At 41.8% G+C, this 10,786-nt stretch overlaps 1 protein-coding gene across 1 annotated transcript; it reads right to left on the bottom strand.

Annotated features, from left to right (window-relative positions):
- Positions 1-5,868: 5,868 nt before the first annotated feature.
- LOC119734884 (galanin receptor type 1-like) lies at positions 5,869-9,224 on the bottom strand. Its single transcript, XM_038208502.1, has one exon. The coding sequence runs from the start codon at positions 7,994-7,996 to the stop codon at positions 6,884-6,886; it is 1,113 nt and encodes a 370-aa protein (XP_038064430.1). The 5' UTR covers positions 7,997-9,224; the 3' UTR covers positions 5,869-6,883.
- Between the last annotated feature and the right edge of the window lie 1,562 nt (positions 9,225-10,786).

Here is a 10,786-nt window from a genome sequence, read left to right on the forward strand (position 1 = left end):
TCTGATGCACTATGCAGTCGTCCTCCAAGGTTGATTTTTAATAACAACAAATAAATCATTTGAAGTCATTCTTAATAATACTTGAATGGTAAATCACAAAATACTTACTTCACAGGGACAGGAAAAATGTCAAACTTTGTACCCTAAATATTATAGAATGACCCGCATATCTGTTTGACTTTGGTAGGCCTAGCTATGTTCACATCATTATCTTCTGAATCAGTTTATTTCATCAGATGGCAGACATCTGTTCTTATATTACATTATCCATCGGGGGGGGGGGGGACAAACAGCATGGATTAGAGTCCTGAAAGACAGAAGTTCAATGGGGCGTAAGGTGTTGATCACATTAAAATCGATTAAAATGTGGAGTTCGGTGTGGGCACATAATTAGATTTACTTTAATTTACTAGCCGTTGGGGAAAACGTCGCTTTCGGCTCATTATAGTAAGCAAGTGCGAGAGCACAATAAGCTCTGGGCGTCTTGCATGAAAGTCTCGCGTCGCGTAACGTTGACCCAGACAGGGCTCTGGACGAGTGCTCTGAAACGTGCAAAACTAAATCAGGCCCACTTTACTCACAGTTTAGCCAGCAAAGTTCTCCCAAATTTCCACTGGGGCAAAGAAAATGTCCTCAGTATTCCACCTACCAAGTTTGCAGACTCAATTCAATTTTTTTCAATATTTTGCACATGAGAGGGAAGTCAAGTTATTTCAAAACGGGGCTAAATACTAGACTGGTACATGTCCATCCATGGTACAACCATTTGAAAAGACTGACCTCTTCATTCAGTGTCAGTAGTCTGGTGGCTTGACTATGGAGAAATGTGTAGTAAATTGAGACTAGTTCCCGCTTCATGCCACATGTTTCTTAAATTCTTTTGGCATGGTTGATTGATGCAGTACTGAAGCTGCCTTGGACTGGTTGTTTTAGGTGCCAGTCTATTTTCTTGTTTTGCATGTTTTCAATACCTTATGTTTTGGGACTCTCATCTTTTTTACACAGTATTGAGAGTCCCAAATTTTCGGACTAACGTTGACCGGAGATTGTGCGTACAAGCCCGGGCCGCCGTCCCACACGAAAATCACGCAGCGCTTCTCCCCGAAAATTGACGAAAATAAACCCCCTAAGTTTCCCATAATATATAATAATAATAATAATAATAATAATAACTGGATTTATAGAGCGCCAAATTGCCAAAGGATACAAGGCGCTGAAACAAAGAAAGAAGAACTACAGAAAGAACAACAGAAAAACAACAAGGGCGTACGACCAGCTATGGTGTGGGGGGGGGGGGGGAATGGGTTTTGAGAGCCTTCTTGAAGGTTGGCACAGTATCGGAGTTTCTGATAGGGATGGGTAGACTATTCCACAATCGGGGAGCAGCAATAGAGAAGGCCCGATCACCTGCGAGTTTATTTGTCCTCTGGACAACAAGAGATTTCCCATGAGAAGAGCGAAGGGAGTGAGACCCGGTTCGAATTGAGAGGAGAGAAGAGAGGTAATCAGGGGCAGAGGAGTTGAGAGATTTGTAAGTGTGGACCATAGTACGGAATTGAATGCGTTGTGCTATAGCGTGGTATTATACCACGTGACTATAACATTTCTGCACATATTTTGCCTCCGTTTACACAATTTTGATAAACAACTTTACGAATTGTTACAAACAATTTTTGTTAAATATTTAGTTATTTTGTTTGTTTGTTTTTTGAAAATTAAAATTTGGTAGTTATATTTTATGGGAAACTTATGGGGGCAGACCGACCACGACGTGACATGTAGAAGCTCCGCTGCCAGAGCTTAAAAACGTTGGTCAAAACATGTCACTCGGCTGTTATTTCGTGAATGTGACAGGTTTGAGAGATGAATACTTCATGTGCCATTGCAATGAACTTGTCTGCTGTGATTGATACGTTAAGAGAAACTCGCCCTGCATCCCGAAACACGATACCATTTTGGTATACGGGCCTTGAATGCATGCGGCATGTGACGTGCGTGATTGCATTCATCCCAAATATCCAAATATACTGAAGAAGTTAACCACATTGGTAAACATGCACATGACTATAGGTTAAAAATTGATTTAGCATACATTTGCAACTGACTAGCCAGCAGTCTGTCCTATCATGGAGCTATAAAACACATGGGTTTTTATTTTACATCTGCATAAATGGGAGCCGGTGTGAATTCCAAACGGACGCCCAACGTGCGTCCGTTGATATACCAACTTCCTGTACAAATCGACAGGGCAATTTCTAACCTCGAGGGTGAAATTATTCAAGGTGAAGCTATTAGGGAAGATAATACAGGCGTGCGATTGCAAAAATAATCCGATCACAGGTTCACTTTAACTTGTAAACTACTGAGTTGTGAACGGTTCAATTTACTTCGGGATTACCCAGCACACTTCGGGGTTGAGTTCCACAGTAACTACATTTACAGCGGACTGCTGGATCACAAACGCGATAGATGAATAAAAAATAAATAAACTGGTCTAGAATCAACACCTACCACTGAACATTCTGGAACCAATTTCATTAGCATTTTTTAAGTATGGAAGGACACAATAGTAGAGCGTTGATGGAAACGGGTGAATGTGAGTAGAAAAGAGTTTACCAACTAAAATAGCTGTCTACTATTGTGTTATCCGCCATACTTCAAAAGGCTAATGGGGCTGCTTGGAGCACAGAAATTAGCTTCTCAAAAATTGGTTACAATAAAAGGGCCATAACAGGAATTTTACACCAGAAATTTTATTTTGTGTTAATATGCATTCCTCCCAAATGTATGAAAGCAATGTGACATCTCTTTTTGGTTAAAAGTTTTGTAACTCCACTTTTTTTAACATTAACATAATTATTTCATGCCTTTTCTGACAATTGAGGGCACTGCTGCTGTGATGTCACTATAGGAACACACTCTTTATTTGAGGGGTTTTCTGTTCAAATTGGGAACCCGAATTTGTGGTTATCATAATTTGTGTTCATAGACTTACTTTCATGTACTGATACAACAATGTGTGTTACATTGTACATTGTACAGAGCAAAAAAATGTGAAAAAATACACCCACGATTCCAATCCCCGCCCCCCCCCCAATAAAAATCTTTCGACTTTTGATGCAGGAACACTGAGGTTTCTGCCTAAAATGACATCACAGTTTTGCTCAAAATATAGACATTTGAATGAGCAGCAAAACCAAAGAAGCATTAAAACACACTTGAAAATGACATGGTAAAGATTGAAAGTAAAAGATGAATGGGTCATAAAGGTGCAATAAAAAGTATTACATTAAAAAAAAATCCATTACATCGGCTGTTAAATTTAAAGTGTCGTGCTATATGTATGCTTAACACCCACACCAGGAAATCATGTCCAGACCCTCGCACGTGACATGAACCAAAATCAGCAACATTTTTAGCAACCTGAAACTCACATTTTTACTGCAAATTTGAAAACGTGTGTGTAATGATTGCGCTGGTACCAAATGATGGTGCCTGTAAAGTTATTGCGTTTGGATTGATGGCAATGTAATGAAGAAACCATGAAGCGTGTCACACACACAAAAATTCCACTTTTAAACTATCCCCCAGCTGAGATTTCAGACGGGTTAAGACAGTGTAACACGTACTGAGCTCAACTGATACGGACATTGGCCATCGATTTAATGGTACTGGTCTACATAACAAATTGCTAAGCTCAGAATACATTCGCTTAGCCAAAACAGGTTACCAGTTTTGAAAAAAAGTCGTACAATGTATACCCTATGAATGGTGTTCAGCTAACACCAGTTCAGCATGGAATATACATTTTCTGCCTAGCGTGTCAATGAAACTTGGCATGGACATTATTCATGAAGTGAACAGTCCCGGTCACAACTACACAGTGCAAATGTCAAGCACTTTTACAGGGCGTGGCCCAAAACGGTTGCAATAAATAATGCATGTATCACAACACAAAACATGGCCATATTTTTAATTTTTTTACCAAAGTTAAAACCATGCGATGCTGCCCATCTTAATATGACACTTGCCCCTGTAGTAGTGTACTTGTACACGTAATTCACTTAGTTCGAGCCGCTGGGCTGCAGCAATTGTTCAAATAACAAAGTTTATGATCAACGGAGCGCGGTCAAGTCCAACAGGAGCAAAAACGCTTAACAGCCGTCAAGCAAACCGCATTTAGGGCAGTCAGGCGAAAGTCATCTCTAATAAAAAGCCACAGGAGAAAAACAAAACGGACAGAGAAAATGCGACGAGGGATGTTTTTATAGGAACTAGCCTCGAGTTAAGACCCTGACTGCGTACTTGACGGGCGTCTTATCTTTGACCTTTGCCGTCAGTCACAGCTGTCAGCCACCATTAAGCTCTGACCACACTTTGACCGAACATGTGTTTTATAATGCGACTGACATAACAGGCGAGTTAAGAATGTTAATCAAGTCACGGTCACGCCTACGAACCTGCTCCAGCTGACTTTGGCAAAAACATCAAGGATTTTTAATGAGTGATATCAATCATCTCACTGATTAAAGATTATACAATATTTTTCCTGCACTTTAAAGAAACACGTGCGAATCACCAATGTCCATGATAGCATATCATGTGACTAAAAGTAGCAAATTGCTCTTTTGGTAATAACGGTGAACGTATATCTCACTGGTCATTTTCAAACTGAGAAGTGGTCATCTGCTAATGCAATAACAGTATTGAAAATCTAATTCCATGACGCCCAACGCATCAAAGATAACATCTTTCTCGCCATAAATGAGACTTCTTCGGTCTGCCAGCAATGCTACGGAATACAGTTGCTTGCGCCTGACAGCAGAGGCTTACAGTGTTTGTTTTTCTCCACTCGGTCGAGCGAGAATCGAAAATATTGAAAATTGCTTTAGGCGAGTTTGGGAGCGATGAGAAGCGTGTGCGGTGACAAAGCAGGTGGGCAGGCTTGATGAAAGCTGAAAATATTTCGCGGATGAGAAACTTGTTTATTTATGCTAGCTTCTCGCATCGAAGACCCACACAAAGAAAAACACCTGTATTGTGTAGCGAATAACCAATATTTTTTGTGGTGTCATGTTTACCTCGGGCGACGATATCTACGGTTATATTTCTTCCATCTGCTGTCATTCATGCATGTTGATTGTGCATTGATAAAATATGCCTCACGGTGTCAACAGGGAAACTGAGCAGTCTTGGATGAGAAAACCACGTAGGCCTATACTTTCAAGACCTATATACGACGACCGGTTGTGCTTACTTTTGTGGCATTAGGGCGACCACCGTGAGACGGCGACATTTTGCCGGTCGTTATACTACGCAAAAGAGCCAAAGAATGTTCTTGTCGCAAATTGGCTTAATCGATTGTTCTTGGTCCAAAACATAAAAATACCAAAATTTGTTTGGGTCGGATAAGGTAAAATTGGGTAAGGTCACATTAAAGTTTTTTTTAAATTTTGTACACATGTCTATGGAGCGGTCGCCTTATATATCTATAAATAGTCATATAGGCCTATAGGCCTACTCAGACTGATGAAACATAAGTTGATTTGAATGGCCATAGGTTGTTATGGCCATATGAATGGCCATAGGTTGTTATGGCCATATGAATGGCCATAGGTTGTTATCAACAAGGTTCACGTCCTCCGGACCGTTTGGACGTTAAGCCATCAACTACACGTTCAAGGACCTTATAAACCTGACATGTTTTTATAGCTGGTCAAATCCGTGAAAAATTCTCCCCACCACAGATATTTTTTTCTTCTCAGTTTTATGACATTAAATCGATAGAACCTTTAATTACAATACGTTTGTACCGCTTAATAAAACGGCAACTCAAGTAAAAGCTTATGTAAACAGCATTTTGGCATTTTCTGCGATTCAATTAAAACAAAGTCATGACAAATTTACTCACATCGAACGACTAAGATATTGCCCACACAATACGCACACAAGTATGTTTGAGAGCTTTTTAAAAACAGAATTGGAACATTTGGGTACTTTTAGCCAAAACGAAATGTAAACAATGACTTTTTGACATGTTAAGAAAAATATGACATTTGTCACTGTATTAGGTGAAAAGAAATCGCTGCACTCTTCAGACAGAAATGCTGCTTTTTTCAGGTTTGTTTTTTTTCAAACGGAAAGCGTAAAAACTCGATAAATCTACCAACGAATACCCATAAATAGTTCAAGTTTAGTTGCAAGGTAAAAAGTTAAGTAATGATCTGAAATGAAATAAAATGATAATCTAAAGTTAATATGAATAAAAGCAAAAAACCAAAGAGGAAAAATTATTCAAAAAATTGATTATTAGACAATTATCTTTAAACAGGGAAAGATGTTTACTTTAACAGAACTTTTCATTACTATATTTTTTAAACAATAATGGTTTGTTAAGGGGGAAATTGTATTTTTCCCCTTTAACATTTAACAAATTCGCAAAACAAATTATATGGTCTACTGGTAAGCTCTCGAAATTTAACTTGACGGACTTTCCCTCTCGTGAACAAAATAGCGAAAAGTGTAAATTTCAGGGCTGTTTGAATTATGCAGCAATGAAAGGTCTAATATAATGTGAATACCAATATGATACAGATATCAACATTATTTTTTTCGACTGGTATTAGCTTGTCTGTAACTAAACGGTAACTAATCTTTCGAATATGTTTCAATAAGATAAGTTTTACATTACATAAAAAGACGGTAGATTGTTTGAAACTCAAACGTTAATTTCAGTTTCGATCAGATTTTCAAAAACATTAGTGTCAATTTAATTGATTACACATTTTGATTGTCAAGGAATTTTTCGATGTCAAATACAATGTAGCAATTTCAGTGTAGTATTATACCTAAGATCGTATCGTTTTTACCTTCAATTGGATTTTCAAACATGAAACGATCTTTTGGATCGCAGCAGCTTCAATCGATAGTGGCGGGGCACCACTTTCGTCCTCTCCCGTGAACTTGTACACCGCGCGATACACCTCTTCAACGCCTGCCGGAAATTCTCGGACATGATGGAGTAGATGATGGGATTGAGGCTCGAGTTGAGGCTAGACAGCGTCACCGCCATCATCTTCAGGGCCAGCGTCCCGTCCGTCAGGGGGAACTTGCCAAAGTTGATCCACATGTACATGACGTGGTGGGGCAGCCAGCAAATACCGAAGGCCAGAACCACCACGCTGACGATCATGGTGACTTTCTTCTTGGCTTTGTTGGACGAGGAGTCGGTGTCCTCACTGTTGGGCTTGAAAGTGCGCCACAGTGTCCGCAGGATGAGCACGTAGGACAGGATCATCAGCAGCAGAGGCACCATGTAACAGGCTGCGAACAGAAAGGCGTAGTACCGCTTCCTCTGGGTGCGGTTATTCCATCCCCACTCCACGCAGTAAGACAAGACCACGCCGTCTCCGTCCTCGATCGTGTGGATCAGGAACACGTGGAGGAAGGGCGCCGAGCAACCGACAGCTAGGACCCAGATCAAAACGATGATGGAGATGGAGTTTTTCAAGGTGCGCACGCCGAAGAATTTGAGCGGGTAGGCCACGGCGAAGTAGCGGTCCATGGACATGGCCACGAGGGTGAAGATGCTGGCGCACATGGAGACGTAAGTCAGGAACTGTACTATCTTACACATGAAGCCGCCGAAGATCCAGGACGGGAGGGTGATGATGGTGGCTTGGAAGGGCAAGCAGATGAGGAGATACAACAAGTCGGCCACGCTGAGGTTCAGAATGAAGACACTCATGGATTTCTGGAGTCCCCTCAGACGGCCCGTGGCAGCGACAATCACCAGGATGTTGCCTAAGACACCGACCAGGAACACCAAGGTGAAGAGGACCGTGATGATGACCTTGACAGTGCTGACCGGGTCCCCGATGTCTTCATCATCCCCGGGCCCAGCACCCAGGGAGCTGTTCCCCTCATTCTTGCCATCTCCAGTGGACATATTAACTATTCCCACGAACAACGGCATCTCATCACTTGTCATTGACATTCTTGCCTGTTTGTATCCACACGTTCGAGGAGCTAAAAAACAAATCGCACTGCGAGCCTTATGCACGATTGTTTTGTGTCAGTGTTAAAGACAAGAGATGGCAGTATTAATGAAAAGGCACACGGGACAAAATCCCGGATAAAATTTCGAGGCACGAGTACAAAGGTCAACGGTTAATTTACCTTGGATAGAAACAGTGTCAGGCTCAGTCTCTCACAAGCAAGTCAAAGAAGATGCCCCTTTCTTGCATCGCAACTCGTCGGCAGAACAAATGCGCTAGCCGGTAACAACGAGTGGCCTCTTCAAGAGCTGGTATGACACGAGAACTGACCTGAGCGAGAACTCCCGAACTCGCAGCAGTGGGTCCTAGCTCTATGGTTAAACCGAAGGATTGGCGGGAATGCCGCCGGCAATCAAATCAATCTTGAAGATTTCCCGCAGTAAAATCCGGTTACTGTTCAATTTCCGCACACCAGTACCAACAGTCGAATTGGAGACACGGGCAAGATCCTCGTATCCTCCCTCCGCATAAGCCGATCGTGTTCCTGCCGGTGTTTCTCCAAGTAGAATGGCGCCAAGCCCCAGCATCAGGCGATAAAAGGTTGAAGTGGGGTCAGTATATTCGGATTTCCGAGGCCTTGTCGATTCTGGAAATGCGCATCTGCCAACTCCTCCCCTTACATCTTCTGTCGCTTCCCCTCCTCGTGTCTGGGGCGTTTAAGTCCTCCCACTAGATCTCGCCCCTGATACAAAAAAAGCCGGTTAGGTTGTCACCCTAGGCGACGGACCGGTGGGTAAAGATATAACATCCTTCCTGCGAAAACATGAAGCCTTGATTATTTTTGACTCTGTGCCACAAGCGGTCCCCTTTTAAAGCTTCAAAATCACTGTTTGATGTGACTGATTTCAGTGACGTGCTTGCTGACTGCGGTCGGCGTTCCAGCTAAACCGGGGGTTGAAATAACACTGAGCCTGTCGTCTGAAATCGTCGTCAGCTATATGTCGACGTCATGACGTTGAACGAGGACAACGCACGAGTGTGATTTGTAGTACGCTGTATGGCTTGTCTCTATGGCTAGTCTGGGCACTCAACTAAGCAGCAACTGATGCGCTGTATGTCGCCGTCACGGTGTGCTATCATCCTGGTGACAGCAAGCGGCCACGTGACCGCCACCGACCAATCACCGGCGCTGGAACCGCATGGCGTTACCAGGAATTGCGATACGCATCAGGCATGATGTAACCTATGATGTGATGTGAAAACTGAAAGCGGAAAATTCAGGGACGAATTATGTCCATCAGGTATCCACTTCTCATCGCTGCCTCCCGATGCCAAACCTCCCGTTTCTCCACAGCCTCGATGATAAGTGGTGCTTTCTGTGAAGGGTTTTCCGTTCTTCGAACCCCCCAAAAAATGATGGGGGCAAGAAGATTCGAAGAATGAAGTCCCGTTGAGTAGAGGTCAGGTTGTAATTTAGCTCGCAAAAAAAAAACCCCACATCTGACGAAGCCTGATGAAGAAATAAGCATGCACATGGAGGGATAGTTAGCAGTTTGGTCAATCACAGGCGGTTTTGCGATAGCTGGGGATGGGCTATTGCACATTTCATAAGTAATACCCTTCAAGTAAACACGTACTGTTCTTTATTAAATCGTACATTTAGATTAACAACAAATTATCTTCGATTCATTTTGGCAACTATTCTTATATCCTGAGAATATATTAAAGGGACATAATTCGGCCTGAAACGCCCGAAAATGCCATGTTTTGGATGGTTTACTTATCATATTTCAACGGTCTAGTTGAAAGGAGACAAACCTTTATGTCTTTAATACCGTTCCTGAGAAAAGACGAAAAAAAACACCGGTTGTTCACATCGAACGCGGCGGACATACCCATACGTCTATTCAATGCAGCGTACATGTTGTGTGTGTGGTGTGGTGTGTGTGTGGGGGGGGGGGGGGGGGGGGTGCTGGAATTTACTACCTTAAGGAGACATGCACACAATAGGAAACAAAAGATTGTATACGTCTCCGCAAGAACATTTCTATAGATGAATACGCTCCACAAGAATTTCACGAAATAGATATATGGATTTTACTCAAAAACTAGGAATTTCCAAGGTAGGTTGATTTGTCGCAAATGGAAGGGTTTTAGAAAAGGGATATTTAGTCCAAATTTCAGCCCAGGAAATTAATTCTGGTTAAAATAAGAGCATTTTGAAACTTTAATTTCAAACACGAAAACTTCAGTACACGAGAACAAAGAAATGTCTCCACAGGAATACAAATTCCAGAATGGGTGGGGGTACACTAATAATATTACAGATAAATGATGTTGTTTCTTATATGTCCGCAGAGTGGGAACCACACGTGCGGTAGGATCACAGCTTGATTTTTCGGGGACAAAATTGTGACCCCCGAAATTCGTTCTTGCATGGTTCTCGCAAGAATAACACAACAAACGCCCATTTTTTTAAGGATGGTTGTGTGGAAGTTTATATTCTATTTTTAAAGTTTTCTTTCTATTTAACACAATTTCGTTTAAAACGCGTTTTGTAGCCAACTGGGAGCATTCCAGTCCGTAATGTTCCTTTAATTTCCGAAATTGACTAACAAGACGGATCATCTTTATTCAAACTGACAAATTTGTTTTGTATGCGCGTGCCAAGATGTGTACCCTTAAGTGAGAAATGTGGCGTAACATACGAACATGGACCACTGATTTTATTTCCTGGCCTCGGAAAGAAAAAAAGAGTGCAATACAAATGTTTATAGTCAATAATGTAA

Source organism: Patiria miniata, unplaced genomic scaffold (assembly GCF_015706575.1).
Source record: "Patiria miniata isolate m_02_andy unplaced genomic scaffold, ASM1570657v1 HiC_scaffold_28, whole genome shotgun sequence".
Taxonomy (NCBI): Eukaryota; Metazoa; Echinodermata; class Asteroidea; order Valvatida; family Asterinidae; genus Patiria; species Patiria miniata.